The sequence below is a fragment of the Chroicocephalus ridibundus genome, chromosome 6 (assembly GCF_963924245.1).
Source record: "Chroicocephalus ridibundus chromosome 6, bChrRid1.1, whole genome shotgun sequence".
In the NCBI taxonomy this organism is placed as follows: Eukaryota; Metazoa; Chordata; class Aves; order Charadriiformes; family Laridae; genus Chroicocephalus; species Chroicocephalus ridibundus.
The window spans coordinates 61130130-61152262 of NC_086289.1; the positions used below are offsets into that span (position 1 = coordinate 61130130).

The window sequence follows — 22133 nt, forward strand, 5'->3', positions numbered from 1 at the left end:
TTCCATTGCTCAGCTTATTCAAGAACAACTAGCCGTAAGTTAAGAAAACCAGACCAAGACAACCCTAATTTAAACAATTAGAGAATTAGTCATCAAGGGACTAAGTAGTATTTAGACAGTAAGTTCAACATATGCCACACTGATGCCCTTAGCAGTTGCAAAATAGAATTAGAAAACTAACATTTATTAAATCAATTTGAATTTTAATATACATTTCAAGAACGTGGCAGCATAAAAGGAAATGTTTTTAGAAACAACCTGAATCTACCATTTGCAATTTTACATCAATGGTCAGGGTTTTCCTGTCAACAGTTCCAAAACACGCTTGACCTAAATTCTCCGACTTTTGGTACCATATTGAATGCAGCAGTGAGATAGTAAGGATTCCAGGTACTCCCGCATCTCTGGAGCAAAGGTACTCTGTATTTAATTTAATGAAAGTCCTAACAAATGTACCAGCAAACAATCTCAGCAAAACTTAACAGCTCTGCAAAAGCAGTCGGACACAACCCATGCTGTGCAGTTCGCTCCCCTCAAACCAGACTCCGGTTTGGCTACTTTTCTTACACGTAGTGGACTAATAAAACAGATTTACATTAGTAGGTCACCATCAAACCACCAAATTAGAAAATGGTAGAATCCTTTTGGGTCAACACAAAAATCACATACAAGTTTAACTAAATACATTTTAATAGGACATCGTTAAATCTCATGAGGGCTAAAAAACACAGATCTTAGGTACTTGGGTTGGCAAATAAAGACAAGAATACTAAGAAGCATTTTCCACCATTTACTCATTATCAAAAATATTTTTCAACTCTTCTTGCAAAACAAAAACAAAAAAGTACAGACTGGACACGTACATCACATTTTTTTTCTTCCTATGGCTTTAACCCCCCACCCTACCCACCCCACAAAAAAGACGGGGGGAGAAACAAACCAAAACCAACAAAAAGATCCGACCACATTCACAGAAAATGACACCATGGTACACTACAAAACAAAAGGAGGTGTCATTTGTGTCCAAAGGTTTTTGCTTATTTCTTAGGTGAGGAACCGTCATTGTACATGCTTTGTGCCAAATCAAAATACACCTAACGTTAGGCCCAAAAGCGCCACGGGGGTCGCTGGATGAATAAAAGGACAGATGGACGCGGTAAAGTAACTCAAAAGCTTCACATACTATTTAACATGCTGTTGAAGCAGGAACTGCCTTTTAAATCAGAAGGTAATGTTTTGTGTTCTAGTCAGCCCATGTTTGATTTGTGCTCTCTCATTCAAAGAGGAGAAATTTCTGCTCTCACAAAGCAATCTGACTCGTTTAGGCTGCCAAGGAAGCCCTAAATACAAGTCTTAAGTTCTTCCACTTGTACTCTCATTTAGGGATTGCGCTGAAATAAACCATTTTTGCATAAAGCTGGATTCCTACAAAGGCGCTTTCATTTTACCACTTTCTGAGATAAGCTCTTTGACAACTTGGTGTTATTTTTCCATTGGCCTTTCAGCCCAGGTTGAAAAGCACTGACCTTCGAAAGCTACTTTCAACATTACTAGCGAAAAATGAGATAGATTCTGGGTGGAGTGAGTTAGCTAGCTTATTCTGGCTAAGAAACGTCTGAAATACCTGACCTTAGCAATCGATCCTCTGCCCCATCCAAAAGATGCCCATCAGCGAAAAACTACCCTCAAGGGGATGGGTCCCAGGTCTGTTGTGGTATAAATGTAATCAAACACACGCACCCCCCCGCCCCCGTGGTGATAACTGCTGTGGAGGTGTCTGTGTATCCCAGGCACTGAGCAGCAGCGGGGAGGGGGAATGATAATCAGACAAGGGGTCTCTCTTTAACCTACAAACCCCCCTCTTTTCTAGAGGCAACAGCAGTAAAAACAGCAGAACTCAAAAACAAAAACGCCACCAAAAAGGGGGGTGGAAAAAAAAAACCAGTAATTTTCTCCCCCCAGCCAAAAGTCAGTAACACGTCAAACAGACAGGGCTGGCACCGAGGGCACAAGTGACCAGGAACGGGACCAGTGGGATTGTCAAGAAAACAAAAAATGAATAATGTTAATGGAGACGGTGCGTCCGCGTCAGTGGTTCGACCTTTGCGTTGAACCAACTGATCTTCCTGAGCCTTGTCTGGAGATTGAGCTGCTTTTTGGGCTATCGGCTTCCTCAGCATATTTACTGATCTGGTTTTATTTATTTTTTAAACTGTTCCATAGAGCAGCTAACCAATTCTCTCCATCAGAAATGATCTACCCTTTTCAGACTGTATTCTCCAGCTCAGTGCTGAGTTCCCTACAGGAACACAAGGTTATTTCCTAGTAATGGTGACTGTAAGTAATCAATAATTATTCTTCTACGCCACAATCTAGCACAGTTTAGATGGACTAACTAGATACCACTTTTCTACATTTAAGCAGAAGCTTTGACTGAGCACAAAGCATGACCGAGTACAATGAGGTTAAATATATTCCTTGCCAAAGATCTTGTGATAAAATCATTTACATCAGCAATTGATCTCAAACTATGAGGTGCTGTAAGAACTAAAAACAGTTTTAGGGTAACTCCTCCATTATCTGCAACTATTTCCCAGACACTAATACACATAACATAGCAATGAAAAACACTTGATACAAGTGATCTAAACGCAGGAGCTCCAGCAAGTTAAACAGAACCATAGCTGCCATAAAACTGTAGCAGTTCCCCTACTGATGGCAGGGAAAAGAAAGAAAGATTCAACAGTCATATCTCATGTCTATAGCTTCATCCAAACTTTTCTCGTCGTGTGTACTGGCAGCTAAAAACGTCGTTACTGGTGACCCTGTCACATTGATTACACTGGTGCTTGTGCTGGCATTGCGCACCGCAATGCTTGTCACATTAATGCCCAAAGTAAGCCTAGTCTGCTCCAAGGCCTTTTCTGGCACTGCAAATGCCTCCAGCTTCTTCTCCCCGTTAGCCATGTAGGAGTTTTGGCAGCCACGGCATATGCAGTCAAGGCAGGCTTTGCGGTTAGAATAGCAAGGGCAGCGTTGGCCACGGCATGTAAGAACACTTGGATTTTGGGTGGCACGACCACATTTACACCCTTTCTTTTCTTGTGGCTTTTTATACACAGTTTTTGTTGGGCTTCCTGGCATAACGTTACTGCTAGGAACTTTCTCCTTTGCTTTGTCTTTTGTTTTCAGCACCCCTGGTTTGGCTTTTGGGTGGGATTTCTTAGGGGCATGTTCCAAATTCTTTTTCATGCTTTTGTTAGACAGGAGCACAGTTTTACTTATTTTGGGAGTAGTGCCTCCATTAGGTACAGTTGCGATAGGCTGCAAAGACATTTTATTTTCCTGTTTCACTGTTACCGGAGCCGATGCTCCCAATGTTGGGCCACAGATGATGCTGGAGATGGGCAGAGGTTGAACCTTTTCGCTGTCGCTTTCTGATCGAGATCGCTTTCTGTTTAACTTAACTACCTTAGGCGTCGCCGCCGTACAGGAGATTCCGTGAGGAGAAGCATCTGTGGACATGAAAATGTTATGGCTAAGGGGCGGGGGAGAAAGCTGCAGGAAAGGGCCGTTAGTCATGTTCGCTTCCAAGCTGGGCTGCAAATTAGAATCACAGACTTCAGTATTTGAAACGGTCTCTAAGCTCCGGAGCACCTCCTCAACGCTAAGGAGGAGCGAGCCGCCTGGTTTTATATCTTCACTGAAACTGCAGATGTCAATGCCTGTCGTGCACAAGTCACTAGTAGAAACTGTATCGCACACAGGCTGCAGGCTGCTAGAGATATCTTCAGTTTTTATATACTCTCCAGTACTACAGACATCAATTGTGTTTGCGTGTTCAGGAGAAGGAATATTCACTCCGAGTTTATCTACTGAAAGCCCATTACAATTGGGCAACCCGTTGATAACAGAACCTCTAATATCAATGTTGTGTGTGCTTTCAGGTATTGACGTAAAACTAGCTGGAGGATCGGGTGTGAGTTCTGAGGTTGAAGGTACTGGGGAATGTGTCAAACACAAAGCCAAGGCTGTATCGGAAGATTTGTCTGTCTCTTCGTGGAGTGGTGAGCCATCTTTGAGCAAAGCCAAAAGATCTGCAGAACAATCGACTGCCTGGATTATATCTCGTGCCAGTGGAGTCTGCGTTATGTATTCGCAGAGTTTCTTATAGCAGTTCACTAAGATGCTTAGCTGCTTATTCTCCTCAAACTGTTCGTAGTCCTTGCACCAGCTACATGACGGTTTCATCATCATCTTCTTGCCTTTACAAGTTTTGCAGACATAATGCTGACACGTGGAGTTGGTAGGAGCAATAGGGTCTTGTAGCAAATTTCCTAAGGAAAAAAGAAAGAGAAAGATTACGATGGACTCAAGGCAGGTTTCCAGGATAACGGGGGATGAATTTTTTGTACTATCAAAAAAACTGCCTGAAAAAGTTCAGTAAGTGACAAGAAAACACACCATCCAAACAACAGCCTGTAAAAGTTTTCCATGGCTGCCATATCTGGTTTTAAAACATTAAAAAAAAAAAATTAGAAGCAAACCATCGCACCATAATTTGTTGTGCTGCTTCAGCCTTTGGAAACGCTCTCAAGTAAAACAGTACTGATTCCCTTGTCCCCTTCTGCCACTGAAACTTACACAACACCCAGGATTTCTATGAATTCACCAAAAGTGCAACAATAAACCCCCATGAAGAGCCACTGCAGAGATTTTAATGAAATTAGCGAAAAATAAATGGCAACGGAGCAGAGGGAAACTCTAAAAGGAATGTAAAAATGATGAAATACCAACCCCACAAGGAAAGAAGACACAGCAGACTCTTTTACTTTTCATTTAGCTGGGACTAAAAATAGAGCCTCGCTTTGTGACAGTCAATGCCGTGAATAAAGACCAACATTTTTAGCTTTGCAACCAACAAAAACCATTAAATGGATCCCACGATTTCTTATAAACACTGAATAAAACACCTAGTAATATATTTGAATAAAAATGAAAGAAAAAAAGACTATATTGCTCGCTAGAAGACCACTCTTCTGCTAAACCAGAAGGTACAACAAGGTGACTCTGAACCTCTCCTGGGGAGAGGTGGCTCCTGGTTTTCCCATTCACAGGCACACATCAATGAAGTAATATTTAAAATAGTGATACTGTCATAGCCACGATGCTTAAATACTTGTGTCAACAGCAGCTTATGTCCTGGGCAGGAGCAAAGAAGAAAGGATTTTCTCTGAGATCTTAACTGTTAAGAATAAAGAACTAATAATAAATATCAGTTGCTAAAGGCATCACCACACCTGACAGCACAGAACGTTTCGAGACACACAGTACTGAGTCTAGAAGGTCTCTAGAATGTCTCCAGATCTCAGAAACAGTAAAAACCTGGAAGAATGTTTTTTTTGTTTTTTCTTAAGAACGAACCAAGTAACACATAAGGATAAAATATGAAAGAACGGAGGCAACTGAAATTCTGTATAGAAATAATCCAACTAGTAACTGTATCCAGAAAGTGACAGTATTGCTTTGCTATTTGTAGCCAGCTCTAAGCCAGAAAGATAATCTAAACACCTACATTAAATTCCAGAGTTATCTACAGTCATTCACGCAACAGGTTTCCCTCCTTTCCAAGAGCAGATTTTCAGCTTTGATCAGACCTTTCTCCCCATGAGGAGCCTTTGTTGGAGGAATCACAACCATCAGCAAATTCGCACCCAGATTTTCCAACGTGAAAAGATGCTCTTACCAAAAAAATGAATAAAATTAAACAATTTGGGAAGAGAAAGCAAAGTGCATATATTGAAACAGACTGAGGAAAAAAAGAACCTTATCAATTATGAAGATATTTTCTCTTATCCCTCACTTGCCAAGGACACTGTAATCACACAGATGATCTGTAACTGATTCTCGTGATAGCGCTTGGAAGGTATATAATTAACTGGACCTAGTCGAGTGGACTGAGTTATCAACTAAGGAACAAACCCCAGCCTTTCTACCTTGTATCGCCTTAGACAAGAATCCAAGGCCTCAGGTAGAAGAGCAAGACACACTATATAACCTTTGGTGGTGGTAGCACTTAGAATATGAAACTTGTCCCCAGTCTGTCGCTTTTGTCAAAACGTTCCACCTCCTTTCCTAACCTAACCTCCGTACTCTTCGCTATTCAAACAACTATTGAAAATTCAACTTTTCATGTGCATTTAAATAGGAAATTTGCATTAGCGCAGTGATTCTGCACCACTGTTGAATTCCTTGAGTGAGCGGACTATCCCATTTTCCCTTGGAAATCTGAATGCCCTGGTACCTCTTTGGGAAAGGGCTGCTCCAGCCCTCCACCTGAGCTCTCTTGCAGTAACAGTGGCCTCATTTAAACTGGTTTTTGAGCAACAAATAACAAGAGTCAATACTGAAGTCATCATTACATGGCATTTTTATAATAAATTGAGAGAAAATATAATTGTTCAGAAAGCTGGCAGGTGGCACCCATCTACCCAACATCCAATAGTGAGAACTGTCATTACAGCACGACGGGAACAGGGGTCGCAGGGAGAGGCGCAGTATCTGAACACGGCTAATTGAAAGCAATGCAGGAGGAACACTAAGCGTGAGAAGTTGTAGAACAGAGAAAGGTTCAAAGCACAATTACAGCAATACTAGATGGGAAACGCACTTCACGACCAAAGAGCAGGTATTTAACTCTTCTTTGCTGATGAAATGAGGAAGGGCTGTCTGAGGAAGGGCCACTCCACAAGACCCCACCAGCAAAACACTCCTCAAGTTAAGCAGTGAAGACTGAAAGCCAACAGATGGAATGTGAAGTCACAGACCCAACCTGCAAGTGGACATTTTTTCTTTTAAAGTTCCCTTTAAATGGTACTGTGCAAACAGCAATGCAGGCAGAGACGGCCATCGTGGTCCTACGACTGGATTTGATTTTGTGAGAAAAGTCGCTAACTCCCATGGGGAAAACCAAAAGCAAGCTTTAAATCCCATCGGCTAGTCTCGGAAGTCACGTCCTTCAGCAGAAAGAGTTCACAAACAACTGTCCCTTCTGGATCTTGAGCCTTTCCAACAGGGCAGGCAGAAAGCCATGCCAGGGCCAACGCAAGAGGCAAACGCACCTAACTCCTTCATTTAATGCTTTGAGACTTCGGATGCCATCGTGAAACCACACACATCCACGGCGCTTCCAGGACCAAAATCCCACCAGCATTAATACCCAACAGAACAAAGCTGTTGGGTGTGCTCATCAGTCCATCTTTAGCCCCTCTTTGCTACTTATGATGATTAAGTATGAGTTATGATGATCAATGCTTTACAGAATATGAAGCACTAAAATATTTCAGAGTTGCAACCAAATAAAAAGTACAAAAATTTAACTTTTAATTAGGTTTCAAAAAAAAAAAGTCATCACCAACTGTGTATTTTACTTCTCCCAAAATATATTTGGCTGAAACTGTTGAATGGGTACGAATGCTAAAAGAGGATACTGAAAATTTTAAATTTCCAGAAGATTTGAGGGAAAAAACCCCCACAGACAGACAAGACAAAACATTTTACATGCTCTCACTGAAGGAAAGAACAGAGCGAGTTCTACTCTCAGTAAATGCCAGGCAACCTACACGGGAGAGACATTAGGAATGCCTGAGATGTGGAAATATTTTCAGCTTGAGCTCATATCTCATTGAATATTCATTCTTCAAAGTTTCTCTCTCGTATGTATTCTGTGGCACCTATCACTTTCTCCAGCTTTAGTATCATTAAACTAAAACAAGAGTCAACCATGAGATGCAAATTCACAGAAAATTAAGTTTCATTACTTTTAATACTCAGGGAATAGTATTAAGTCAGCAACACTATCCTGGACAGACAACACCCAAGCTGCTGCCCAGAATCTGGAGGTACCAAGCTCTGGGATGTTCCAAACAGCTGGGCTGTACAGGCTCCCAAGGCGTAACACTTGTTTGATGCTGCGAATTACAAGATCTTCCCAGATTAAGATGATGAACTCCACCAGGAAAATAAATCTCCTCTTTAACTACTTAAAACCTAATCAGTCACAACAGGCTTTGACAAGAAGTTCCCTGGTCTGCTATTGATCATGCTGAGAATGACCTTTTTGTTTCAAACATTACTCTTACTAGTGTCACTTGACAATCCCTGGTTCTTGGGTTGGATAAGGCAACAGTCAATCCCTGTCCCCTCTTCCACACCACTCGTGGTTTTCCAACACCTATCACGTAACCCTCCAAGTCTTTTCCGGACTGTACACAAGTTCTTCTGACGTTGGATCACCCTTCTCCTAACTCTCCCACAGTTCTTTTTTGAGATGGGGGGACCACAACTGCAACACCATAAGATACAGGTGAACCACAGCTTTATACAGTGCCATAATACAGTTACTCCCCTTTATTCTCTATTCCAGTTTTGGTTTTCAGCATTTGCTTTGCTCTTTTGATTGATGCTCGGTACTGACCTGACACTCTCATGGAGTTTTCTATTGCAAGGTCAAGATCTCACTTTTGGCCTGTAACCAGCAGTGCTACCACTTTCTATAAATTTACAAATTTATATAGACCTGCAAGATAAAAAAATGGTGGGCTCTGAGAAGTTAATATTTTTCCATGTTTATAATTTTATTGCGCAGTCATTCATCCGCATAAGATCCTTCCGCGATTACTCAATGCAGGCCTTCATTTTTACTGCCCTAAATAGCTTGGTATTACTAAACTTTGCCTCATCTTTTCTCACCCTCTTTTGCAAGGGGTATATTAATACACCAAAAGCAAAACCGTGTCCTTACAAAGCCTCCAATAAGAGGCTTTCCCTAAACAACATCAGTTCTTAACTATCCTACTTTCAGAAAGATTTACTAAACATCTCCATTAATATGAGCACTTACATTTAATATGCTGCATATACAGAGGAAATACTTTTAATATATTATTTCCAAAATATCACAGCTGTCCTGGAAAGGTTGCTACCAGGAGGGAGGTCATTTAAACCACAAGGAATACTTCCTATTGTGTTCCTTAATGAGTGTTACTTCACAGCTGCAGGAAGAGGGGAAGCATCTGCAAATTGTATCTCAGAGACCAAAGGGAGGAGAAGAATTGGGAATCAAAGCCATTGTTAGGTTTATATATCCAGCAAATGTGCTACAAATGGATGAAATTCACCGAGAAGAAAGACTTGAACAGGTCACCTCCTTCCCTTCTCATCCCTCCTCAGCAAAGGCAGCAATATAATGCCCTAGAAAAGGGGCTAAACACCAGTAACTACTTCAGCGCCCTTGGAAAAGCCTACTGAAACTTGATATATTGCATTTTTTAACAACTCAAAGTCTTAAGAATGATGTTAACTATTAAATCTTAATTTGATGAAGTAAACTAGAAAAGTTTATGATGTCAAGTTTTTGTTACAAGTATAAATAAATGTATCACTGGGGTTAATCTCCAACATTTGTCTGCCAAAAGAGTCTCTTTAATCTTTGACTGCATTCCTATCACCAGAAGTCACCCCTGTTTTAAAGCAAGCAGGAGCTCAGCAGCCCAGCCCTCTTCTGCTGTCACTCCCCCTGACTGAGGCGGGGGCAGGCGCAGGACTGGCAGACACGAAGAAGGGGAGAAGAAAGCTCACCCGCACCAGTTCATCTCTTAACATCGAACATTACAATGACCAAGATGGCATCTTTAAACCAAGAATTACAAAAAGCCTCTGTGAACTTTGGATCAGTCAGAAGTTCTACAGCTCTGTTAAATCTAGCCAGTTTAAAAAACCAGGAAGCTATAATCAATCTGACTGAGCACACGTATACTTTTATGTCACACTTAATATTTGACAAGCACCTCAAAGTACTAAGCAGAAGCTTAACAGTTGGACTGCTAGACTTTCAGGATTTTCATTTCTGGGTTAAACATGATCCAATTGTTTCTACTAAAATAATTAGCATCAGGCAGTAGGTTCTAACAAATTGCTATTCAAGCTTCAGAGGTAACCACCTCCTGAAGGATGGGAGCTAGTCCTCACCAGTACCACTTGATAACGACTTTTTGAAATTCAGGTGTCCGTTTACCTACGGCTCAAGCACTTCAGCTGAAGAAGCCCCTGAAGAAGGCTTGCTCCCCACACCACCCTCCTGCACCGCTCCCTTCTTCAACCCCACACAGCACCTTTTCATCTAAGAAACTATCAGCTGGATCCCACTGAAGGGTAAGGAGATCAATGAGGTTTCAAAGCACAACAAAGAAAGATGCAATCATAAAAGCAGTAGCGTTTTCCGAGTTTGATAAAAAAACCTAAAAGCACTATTTGCAAAACTATTTGATGACAGACAGACATATGATAAGTAGTGAAAAGGTCTGTTAACCATCTGCAGAAAAATAAAACAAATGTCTAAGATCTGTTTTACATGGGTGCAAGATCTGGATATTTACTACAACAGAAAATAACTAAATACAGTCTAAACCAGAGAAAGTTCAAGAGAGGTTAGTGCAAGGGACAACTGCCAAGGACAAGACAACAGTGGAAGGTCTCCTTCCACAGACCTCAAGCCCTAACATAAACCCCTTCCAACCGGACACTGAAGATGGCGGGCTTGAACCACGGGCTCGTTGATACCTTTCACAAATGCTGCAACGAAGTCAAGAGGCAGAGTGACCAACGGAGGTTTGTCCTACCCCTGCCCCAACCAACTGTCCCGGTTAGAAGAGAGTTTGGCAACTTTTCTCACCAGGCAGAAACCTACTGGATCACCTGGCGGAGGTGCCACCCATCACCCAACTCCGCAGCCTTTGGGAAACAAATCCCCATTTGTAGCTACCACACTCTTGGTTGGGAGGCACGAGGACACAAGACACATCTGCAATATTACTAGCACAAAAGTTTGAACCTATGTCTCTGAGTATTTCAGAGCATCCTCCATCAACAAACAACTATGAAAAATTAGCTACAGACATTACTACCCTCATATAGGGATGGTCATGACTAATAATAATTGTATAACTCTCTGGAAAAAAAACAAAAAATGCACTATTTTTGTCTGAACATCATGGGAATCCAAATTAACCATGGTAATAATACAGTTAGACTATTTTTCTGCGTATTTGGAGAAATACAGTTAACCTCTTTGGCTAAAGTTCAAGAGAAAAACCAGAAATATGACAACAAATTGCATTTAAACTGTAGAAGGGACTGCTTTGTTCTCTGACTCCACCCCCCTGCATAATAAACAACAGAACATACTTTACCAAGTCCTATGTCAAAGTTATATTTCTGTTTGTAAGTACTTGCATTTACAAAAAAAAAAAAAAAAAAATCACTGACTGGAAAAATTCTAAATGTATTTTTAATAAACTAGGTGGCAAAGTTCAAACTTTGTCATGAACAAGCTTTAAAAAGATAAATAAATTCGTCTTTTTCACCATCCAGTATAAAGTTTGCATGTAATGATGTCTTCCGAAAGTCAAGGTTACTGTATTTTAAGAGGTTTTAAATGGCAAAGTAAACATTTTTCTTAGACACATAAGATTAATTTAACATGTTTCTATGCAGCATAAACACTAAAAGAGTTAAAACTTGCTTTGCAAGTTATAGATCAAGTCAAATATATTTATCACAAACAAAAAAAAAAACCCAATCAATGAAAACTATTTTTTCCTGCCAAACAAAAAAATTCATGCCATCAAGATTAACCACGCAATCTTAAAGTAAACTGTGCTCCTCAAGCCCACTGGAGAAGGCCCAGCAAGCCCTGTGCTGCGACTGCAAGGCTCAGGAGGCAGAGAATAACAAATTACATCACTGAAGGACTTCAAAGTGAATTTCTCCATAAAAGCAGGAAAATCTTTACTATCTGGAAAGCACAGAAAGGTTGTGCTGTGCATCATTTCTCAATGCAAAGATGCAAAGAACCTTTTCTGGCCTCACACAGAACTCCAATAATATCCAGCAAATACTTACTCCATATTTAGTCAAACTAATCTGTAAACCATAACATGGTTAAGAAAACACCACCAAAGGAATCTGTGTTTGAACGCACTATGTCCATAGACCTGGACAACTAAGGTGTCCCAATAAAGATGCCTCTTGGCAACATATTAACTCTTCTTTAAACACTCTGAAACACAAACGGTTTAATCGATATCCTCAGGCGACCATCAAAACCTGTCCATCATCTCCCGTTGCCTCAACGAGAAAGACGCTCTCATCTCAAATCACATCAGAAGACAATACTGCAATCTTCGCTCTGCAACCCACTTTTTTAAGCCCAGTATCAACCATCCATTAAGGTGGAAACCACAATTACTTCTCCCTACTCCTCAATTTTGATCTAAGACAGAGGAGTATTTTTAGTTTAGAAACCAATTTGAATTCAACTGGTAGGACTTTATGTTATCAAAACACATGCAGTACAACGCAGACAACCCTGAAAGAGCAGTTCTCCCAGGAGTCACACACACAGGATTTAAAAAACAGGAAAGGGAAACAGTGAATTAAAGTAAGGAGATTTTAAGAGGAAGAGAAATCATCCAACATGTTCTTGGCTAAAAACTGCTGTATTCAGAGATGCGCGAGTGGACATTTTATAGGCAGCTGCCTGTGCTGGTTACCTCCAGAACAAGAAGAAAAGAAATACCTGCAGCACAAGGTATTTGAAAGATAGTTAGTCCCATAGTCCATGCTCCCTGATGGTTGTTTTGGAGATTCTGGTTATTTTGCACATTCTTCAAAAATTCAGGATTTTGGCAATCATTCGTGTAATTTTTAAGGGGAAAATAACATACTTCTAAAAACTACCGATATCTAATAGCTAGTCAGTATCTTTCATCATTGAAAATGGAGGAAAGAAGAAAATGTCAATGAAAAATACCTGAAAAGAAAGCATCGATCCAGATCACACTTCAAACACAAAAGGCAACTCTGATCTGGCAGCATGGCTCATGATCAGCCTTCACTCTCCTTAATCTAAGGAGAATGGACAAGGAATGAGAGTTATAGGCTAAACTTTTCCATTGCAAAACTTAAATACACTTTTTCACTTTAAAATGTCAATATCCAAGCTTAACTCACTTAGTCATGGCTCACATCCCAAACAGAAAATCCAGTATCATGCATATAATTAAGTTTTATTAGTAGTGAGAATTTGCTTCTTCTGCCTTTTTCCATCTCTGTGACCAGAAATCAAATTTTCTAGAAAGTTTACAGCTAATTAGGTGTCACCCAACTATCTTCTCTTCTCTGAAGGTCATCACGTAACTTCTGCATGCCTCAGATTGTCTCCATACCATCAGCAAAAAAAAGACTTTACTTACTCTAGAGCCATAATTCACTTGCATTCCACTTGCTTGTGGTGCTTCTTCCCCCTCAGATATTTGTAGACATTTTCATGTGAAAGTTTAATGAAACTGTGCAGGTCTAATTCACAATGTCCCAGTGACAAAGTACAACCTAAAACAATAACCTCTACTTGGGATCTGTACCGACACCACTAAGAGCAACCGCCAAGGGGTCCGGAGAAGGTCACAGCATGTACCAGCGTAGGGGGGAAGCAGTCAGAACTGCAGTAGCAATGGAGAATTAGCTCAGCAAGGGGCAAGGAAGAAGAGAAGCCTTCACAGGTCCAACAACAGGGACAAGACGGCACAAAGATGGAAAATTTTACACAACTCCATATACCACCAACTATGGAGAAATTTCAAAGCTAGCTAGCAGGAGTTCCACAAGACTCAACTTCTGTTGACAGTATAAAATTTTCAAAAAATAGGCTAATACTTTTACACAAGAGCAGGATGGAAATAACATCCCCATACTGTCCTTTAAATAGGAAAAGAGAACAATTTTAATTATTTTTTTTGGTAATCCATGCCATTCCCCATGCTTGGAAGTTGCTTCCATAACGCTACCTAACTATTTAGCCTTCAAGCCTCTCAGACTCTCAAGAGCTATCTCAAAACATCTGATGGGAGCTCTACAAGGTACCACTCAGTACGGTCATGCTGTTTCTTTGTTCCTTCCCACCCCTTAATCTCCCCTAAACCACATGTTGTCTCACATCCCCTTACTTAGATTACAGGATGTTTAAGGCAAGAACTATATTCTTATCCTGTATTTCTACAGCACAAGCTACAGCTGGGTTCCTGGCTAAACATAAAGTGTTGTCCTAAAGCCACGCAACCTTTCAAGCACTTTCACATTCTAAATTGGCAATAAGAATCTTTCGCACATCTTTTAAATATCTTTCGGAGGTTCCAGGATGAAGTTTTCCAAGGATAAAAAGCTAAGCTGATCCGACTGGCAATCTGTCTCTTACAGGCATTTTAACTGAATTTGAAAAAAAGGCTGTTAATGCTGAAAAGCCAACAGAACCTTTGAATGACTTGCAGTAACCGACATGGTATTTGAAAAAGGGAACACCACTTTCAAGAAGATTTTTATCCCAATAGGCATTACTTTTAAAACATAGAAGTTTGTTGCATAAATCCTACTAAACTATTTTTAAATTCAATGTGGTATTAACATGCAATATAATAATAATCACTTTAGTCCAGAGACTGAAACTGAGATTTCCCATCCTCAAAGCACGTAAGGCACATACCTTCTGTCTAATGCACGCTTGGGAGTAGTTATTTTTAAGTTTTAAAAGCTCTAGGAGATATTGTCTTATACATCCCTGTGAAAGGATGATGCATTACCTACAACACCATCTAGGAAACTATCACATGAGCACACTTAAATCCTAGAAACATACACCGCCGTACCATCAACATAATTTAACCTTTATAACCCATTAGGCAAGGCAGAGACCTCAAATCCACCTGGAAGAGATTTAGTTGACTTACAATGGCTGTAAATACAATACCGTATTTACATTATGACCTACTGATGGAACTTCATGTATGCCCATCTGAATCTAAAATCAGAGCTTTAATTAGAATTGCATAATTACAGGGGTCCAAAAACTTCTGCCACCCCTACCGTGTGAGCTGGTTTAAAAGATCATCAGACCAAAAGAAAATGAGTTGGCTTATGTCTAGTGCATTGAGAAAGTAGTGATTTATATAGCTGTCACTAATTTCTTCTAAAAACAAGTCTCTAAAATTAAAGGGACAATCTTGCCTGTGGAATTAATACCTACAGCATAACAAAGCCTTACAGAATGCATCCAGAGAGATTAAATACTGAGGAAAGGCTGATGACATAAGGAGCACTAATTTGGGGAGTAATTTCCCCAAGGGAATTCTTCGAAGTCCAACATTTGAGGCTTTAACCAATTGTAGGGGCTTTATGCATTACTGATAATTCATGCAGCATTTCTCCAACAAAGCACTGCAGTCAAGACTGCATTCTACTAAGATCTGTGCAAGGGAAGTACCAGACATGCAAAGATCCATGTACATGAACCCATACACAGGTATTTGGATCTCACAGTCTAAACAGACGAATAGGGTAGAAAGCAGTAGTAAGCATCTGAAAAGCTTTTAAATATTTTTTAAAAACCCATGCTGTGAAGTTTTGGGTGGTCACAGCACTCACTCTTGTGATCATAACATCTTACAAAGTAATCTTTACTTCAGTACCTAAACTTTACCTTTTAAATCACTAAAGTTACAAAGGTTTTGATGGTTGGATAGGCTTTACGTGACCTTAAGTATGCAGAAGGTATAACAGCTCTTAGCACTAACATGTACAAGAGAAAAAAAGTATTTTAAAAATATCACAGCAAGGTCGGAGGGGCAAAGAGAGAAAGGGGCACCAATATCCACCCCTGATAGAAGTGGAAGAAAAGGAACACAAAAAGCAAACAAGAAAAAGAGGGCTGATTTGCCTTTACTGGTCTGAGCTGAAGATTTATGACTCTGGTCAACGCCAGAGCGGACAGTTTTGTATTGGGCAGGACCACTCTCCCATGACTAACTGCCTGCAGGTTCAAGAAAGACACTACTAACTCTGCAGGACAGAAACTGTATTTTACTGTATGGCTTCACAAAGAGCCTGGTATTTACTGAGGCCTCTGTATGCTACCACACCACAAACAGGAGCCCAAGACACAGACAGAAAGTACTGGGGAGTCACTTGTAGATAAAATATCTGAAACAAACAACAGTTATCTGAGAGCTAGGCACAGTAGAAAAAAATATAAGCCAAAGAAGTAACCTTAAAATTCAAAGAAAATAAAGGATGAAGAGGGGAAACGGAACCATTAAGAAACAGTTTGTAAGTAGGAATATCCATGGAAGCACAAGTCAATAAAGAAAACAAACGAAAATGCATGGTCTGCTCTACCAAACCGAGAGGGACAGAAAAGCCAAGCAAGAAAACTGAAGAGGGGAAAAATAGCTCAGGAATTCGGGCAGGGACAAATTAAAGATAGACGATTTCAATAGCACAGAGTGTAAAAATAAGACTGCAAAAAGCCAAGAAGGGAAGAAGTCAAGGCAAGGAGTACAAAGAACACATTTCAGAAGATCAGTCTTAAGAGTGGAGAGGCCAAAAAGCAAAGTAGTTAGAAACACGTAGTCCATATGTTTAAAAATAAAAAAAAATCAGAAAAATACCAGCATATTTTTAGGCAAAAGCACTCTGATGATTGACCAAAAGCAAGAAGGACTTATTGAAAAAAGCACAATTAGGGACTGGAATTAACAGAGCCTAAGGTAACAAGCAAGAGCTAAAGAGCAGAGGTGCATCAATGTTGACATCAGGGTTATGTGAATAAAAAAACCCTTAGACAAATTATTTCAGGAAATGACGATGCAGTGATCCTGGGAATAGGCTCCCTCTTTCCCAGTACAAACAGATCTCTATTTTCTAAGACTTTAAGTGGGAGGAGCCAATGGCTACAGGATAGGAAGCATCCACCACTAGTTTAGCAGCCTCCACAGTTAAAATCCCGATTCTGTAAATAAATACAATATTTAACTTTATAAACCCCCGTAATTCAATTACATCTTATTGTGACCACACACATTAGTAAAGATAAACACACACAAACATAGTGGACATAAGTCAACTCTGTAAAGAGAATACAAACACACACAGGGCCAGGACTGAAAACTACCAGAAGGGAAAAAAAGGAGAATTAACACAATTAATCAACGGAGAGGTCTAACACTTCGGCCTCCCTCTCCCAATGCCGACCAAGGTTTCAAAGGAAAGTTCAAGAAAGGTTGACAGCTTATTCCAGAGCTTCCTACCAGGAATGGACACGTGCCTCCACTTCATAAACACAGCAGAATGCAATTCCTTCCCAGGGTTCCCCAGGCTGTAATACTGAAATTCCAGATCTCTGCCTTTTCCCACAAAACGCAGAATATGCTCTGGTTTGGGGGAGGGGGCAGAGCGGGGAGATCCTACCAGACTTTCAGCCTATTTGCTTTTTATGGTAATTATTGTTATAGGACAATTATCTGCTACTCACCCCCCCCCCCCAAAAAAAAAAATAAAAAATCCAAACATTGTTTCTGTGCGCTTAAAATTCCTGGCTTTCAATCTGAATTACTTTTTTGTTCTTTATGTTTCAAGGAGGGAATTAAAAAAAAAACAGGAAAAAGTTATATTTCCCTGCCTCTATGGTCTGTATATTGTTTTGAGTATCTTTAACCACACTTGCTCTTAGTCATCACTTTTTTAAAGCAATTATCTCCACTATACCAGGGTATTCCGATAACCACTAATAACTACCATACCCTTGATGAAATAAAGTGACCATAATAAAGCGTTGCGTTTCGGGCAAAACACACTCTCTCAACAATAACAATAAAAAAAAAGCAAAACAAACCAGAATATTTTCTTCCCAGCCCGCCAGGCTATTCAGTCCCTAACGCCCTTCTCTCTTTCCCACCAGCGGCGCCCGCACGTTTCCCCCCAATTCGGGCTGGTTTTTCCCCACTCCACCGTTCACAACCCGCCGCCCCCCCCCTCCCCCCCCACCGCTCCCCCACACACGTGGGTCCCCCCCGCCCCCCACCGTCCCACAGGGACCGGGGGGGTGCTCCGCGGCGAAAATCCCGAGGAAAAGTTTTCCGGGCCGCCTCCGTGGGTGAGCCCGGCCCTCGAGGCGGGGGGGACACACACACGGCCCAGCCCCGCCGCCGCGGTCCCACCGGCGAAGCCCGCCCGAGGGGGGGCTCATTGTGCAGGGAACAAAAGAAAGATCCTCACCGCAAACGCAGCAGGAGAGGGACTGCCTGAAGTAGGGCAGGAGCTTGTTAATCTCGGTAAAGGACTGGGGATCCCCAGGGTCGTAGTTGAGCACCAGGCGGCTCGCTGAAACGTAGAGAGCAGTGGCATTCACCGGGTTCATCGCAGCCGCTCGCACGCCGCCGGCTCCGGGGTGAGAAGAAAGCGCGGCGCCGAGGCCGTGCCGGCCGAGGGGGCAGGTGGCCCCGGGGCGGGGGCGGCAGGCCGGGTGTCACCTTGGTCCGGGGCCACCTGGAGCCGCGCGGCGGCGGCGGCAGCGCGGAGGCCGCGGCGGCCCGGCGGCCCTGTCAGAGGGGCCGCGCTGGCTCCTCCTCCGCCTCCAGCGGGGCCTCGCTCCCGAGCAGCGGCCTCGGCCCGCCCGCAGCCGCACAGCGCAGGGAGGAGGCGGCGGCGCGGCTACTCCAGGCTGCGGGCCATGCCGGGCCGCCCTCCCCTCCGAGCGGACGCTTCCTCAGCGGCGGCCCGCCATGGCGGCGGCCGCAGGGAGGAACGGCGAAGCCAGCTCAGGGCGGCGGCGGGCCGGGCCGCGCTGCCCGATCCGGCGGCGGGGGAGGGAGGGAGGGAGGGAGGGAGGGAGGGGAGGGAGGGAGGCGGATGCACCTGGGCCTCAGCGCGGCCGCATCACCGCGGCGCCGCCGCCGCCTCCTCCGCGGGGCCGGTGGCTGCTGGCCGGGTGGCCGCGGGGCGGGCGCCGCCGAGCGGGGCCGGGTCGGCCGCCGCGATCCGCGCCGCAATGTCAATAGCGACCGTTAGCTCCAACCGTCACTGCGGAGCCATCGCCGCTGCCGTCTGGCGCCCGGCACTGCGCATGCGCGGCCGGGACGCTTCCCTCCCCGCAGCGGGGGCCCATCCCGCGGGGCGGGGGGAGGGGGGAGCGCGGGGGGAGCGCAGCGCCCTCTAGCGGGGTCCGCGCGCGCCGCCGCGGGGCTGCCCTGCCGCCCTCGCCCTGAGGGAGAGGCGAGCGCGCGCGCCGCAACAGTCGCCGCCAACGGTCGCCCTCGCCTCAGGGCGGTCGCCACGCCGGCCTCGCGGAGGGCGGGCCGCCGCCGCTCCCTCGCCGGGCGGGCGGGGACGGCCGCCCCGTGCCCGGGGGCGTTTGGGCTTCCCCCGCGCTCCAGGCCGCCACCTCACGGGCGGCCGTGGCCTCTAGAGCGGCTGGGCGCGGACGCTGCTCGGTGCTCCCGTCATGGCGAGCGTCTCCGCTCTCGCCTCTCGGGCTGAGGAGTCGGACCCCGCCTCTGCCTCAAGCCATCCTGGAACCTGCAGCCAGGCCTGTCAAAATACCTCAGTCTGGGCGTGAGGCTCCGGGGTACCAACTGCCCCCCCGCTCCTCCCCCAGCGTGGAGCAAATCCAGTGTGTATGCCTTCGAAGTGAGAGAGCTGCAGGGCCTGTGAGGTTCTCAGAAGATGTAGCACAGGAGCAGACGTGGTTTGGGTGCCTCTGTGACCACCAGCTGCCCACACCAATGTATAGACGAAGTTTGTCACAAATGGTCGTGCTGCCCATACCCAGCGCTCTGGAGACCCCAATGTTTTGACACAGCAGTGGAGCCACAGGCTTGGGGCAGGTACGACCAAGACATGAGCATGGGGGATTTTTTGCCTTCTCCAGGTTTTAGATCACTGGGGACATATGGAGGGAACTTCTGGTATTTCCACTGTAAGCATCGCTGCAGCCATTCACCACACCTCTGGATCCTGTGTTGCAACACTGCCAGTGCCATCAAGGCAGCCCTCTCCCTGCTTCTCTGTTTGGCTTTTTGGGGAACTGTCTGATAGAACCTCTTCTTTTTCCCACTTGTCCCTCTCAGTGTTCACCTAGAGTTGCCCATGTTAAATGAATCAAAGAGTTTTACCTGTATCTTTTGTTCCTTGCTCTCTTCATGAACCTCCCCAGCTTTCCAGCCCAACTCAAAACAAGTGTGCATACAAAATATAGGAATTTGGGTCTTGCCTCCAAATACACATTTAGCACTTCTGGTCTTCATCGAGCTGTACAGCTCCTTCCCTACCTGACAGTTTTCACTCACCACCCCACATACAGCCCCTTTGTGCTCACTCAGTGCATCTCCCAGATTACCATGCATACTACAACACTGCCATCTCCTTTTTGACCCCCCCCAGCAAACACTCAGTGTGCCATCTCTGGACCATAACTCCTTGCAGATGTTCAGTCCCTAACCTGACTTCATTTTATGGCACACCATCTTCATTCTCACTCTCAGCCTACATGTATATTGCCTGTAAAATGCCCAGTTCCTTCTTCAACTTACTGCCAACCTGTAAAATGCCAAATTCCTTCTTCCAGTTACTGCCAAACACCTCATGTGCTGAACCAAGCCAACAAACTGAAGTAACACTCAAGCAATTTCCCACCAAGTACACATTCTCATATACACCTCCCTGTATCACATCCTCTGCCAAACTCCAAACACAGCATCCTGAGCACGCTCATCTCAACCCCTCCCAACTATATCTCACACTGCTCTGGCTGTTATGCAAGGAACTAACGTGACACCTGCCATCCAAAGACTTTTACTAGCTTTGACTAATTTCTGGGATATACTCCTTTGGGTTATTGTGCACGAGCTGGATTCAGCAGTTGCCATCAGTAGTGTTCCAAACCTCAATATCCCCACCCACAACATTAACCTGTGCTATTCTTACGTTCCCCGATAGAGCTAAATAAGTAGGTTTGGATTCCATCTAAGAATAACCGCAATCCTATCAGGACAGATAATATAAACTCCCTAGAACTGCAAGTAAATCTTATTCTTGAAAATTATGGTAATAATTGAATATGAAATTGCAAGACTAGCAAGACTCAAGGTCATACCCTTTTGACCAGAGGAAGCCCATAGTGCTTCTATTGCTGAAGCTGATCTGCCGAATTTGACTTTTCTTCTAGTCAGACTCTTAAACTGACTGCTAGTAGTGCAGTCCAAGAAGCGGATATAATTTTTCCTACCTCTGTTAATTGTTTCTTCTAGTCTATCAGCATCGCTATTCTGGAGAATGAGTCTCACTATCCAAACAGACTGGGTTAGGTCCTCAGCTGTTTGTGATCACTAGTTCAAATAGAGTGGTAAGACTAAATATTAGGGTTTGGAGTGCACCAAGAGGCTCTGCAGCCTCTTTCCCCTGCCATCAGGGCTTTGGCTGCCTGCCTGCGCATCAGGCCAGCTCTGATATGATGCAGCTGTGTCGCCTTGGGTCAGGCTGCTGAGAAATATCCAAGCTGTGAGAATTTTCATCTGGGCCCTCTCTGCTGTGCCTTAGGAGCTGCCTTTGAGCATAAGACCTTCCCCTTTCCTGAACTATGCTGTGTCTGGCCTGCTGACTTCCTGCTTTGACCTTGGACTTGCCTTGCTGGTGTGGATGTCTGGCAATGACTGTGCTCGCCCTTGTTACTGCTGCTGGACCTGCTCTGCTCTTCTTGTTCAGGTACTGTGGGACCGTGTTTCTTGTCAGTGACAAATACTGCGCCTGGCTCACCTTCCCCTATGCAGTAGCCACTTTTGTGCCTCCCTTATACTAAAAGCCATGTGGCACTAGTGTTTTCACTGCTTGTCTACCTCTCCAGCCAGTGGTATGTGCTTAATGTTGAACAAGCCCTGAAACACTCAATGAACTATTTCCTATGCCAGTGGAAGTTACTTTCAGTAGCCATCCCCTCTCTGCTGGAAAAGCAGCAGAAAGAAGGGCTAATGTGTGATTCCTCTCACGTGTCCAAGTACTGTGGTTTTACTTCTACTTCCATGCTGTGTTTTTCACTTCCCTGAACCCAGGTCTCTTAAAATGGCCTGCCTTGTGTAGGAAGCAAAGACTCTACTTCAAATTGGTGAAGAAAAGCTAGTATTTTCAGAGATCTAGAAGGGGAAGAAGAGAGTACAAAGGAGGATACATGGGACATTTATTTAGAAAACTTGCTG

The 22133-nt window shown here is 43.8% G+C and overlaps 2 protein-coding genes across 2 annotated transcripts in view; one reads left to right on the forward strand and one right to left on the reverse strand.

Moving 5' to 3' along the window:
* The window catches only part of LOC134517960 (serine/threonine-protein phosphatase 2A regulatory subunit B'' subunit alpha-like), a 67445-nt gene extending 63361 nt beyond the window's left edge, over positions 1–4084 (forward strand). The window contains exon 14 of the mRNA XM_063340050.1: positions 3948–4084. Within this exon, the coding sequence (XP_063196120.1) occupies positions 3948–3954 (7 nt within the window). The 3' untranslated portion in view covers positions 3955–4084. The remainder of the gene's footprint in view (positions 1–3947) is intronic.
* On the reverse strand, positions 217–18994 carry MSL2 (MSL complex subunit 2). The gene is made up of 2 exons (XM_063340065.1): positions 18163–18994; positions 217–4337 (listed from the first exon to the last, which is right to left on the reverse strand). The coding sequence occupies exons 1-2, from the start codon at positions 18302–18304 to the stop codon at positions 2740–2742; spliced, it is 1740 nt and encodes a 579-aa protein (XP_063196135.1). The 5' UTR covers positions 18305–18994; the 3' UTR covers positions 217–2739.
* Positions 18995–22133: the final 3139 nt, after the last annotated feature.

Bases quoted from the DNA above. Each gene is read 5' to 3' on its own strand.
- MSL2 (XM_063340065.1), bottom strand. From the start codon at position 18,304: ATGAACCCGGTGAATGCCACTGCTCTCTACGTTTCAGCGAGCCGCCTG. The intron at 4,338-18,162 runs GTGAGGATCTTT...TTTTTTCCTTAG, and splicing joins CCTCTCCTGCTGCGTTTGCG to GAAATTTGCTACAAGACCCT.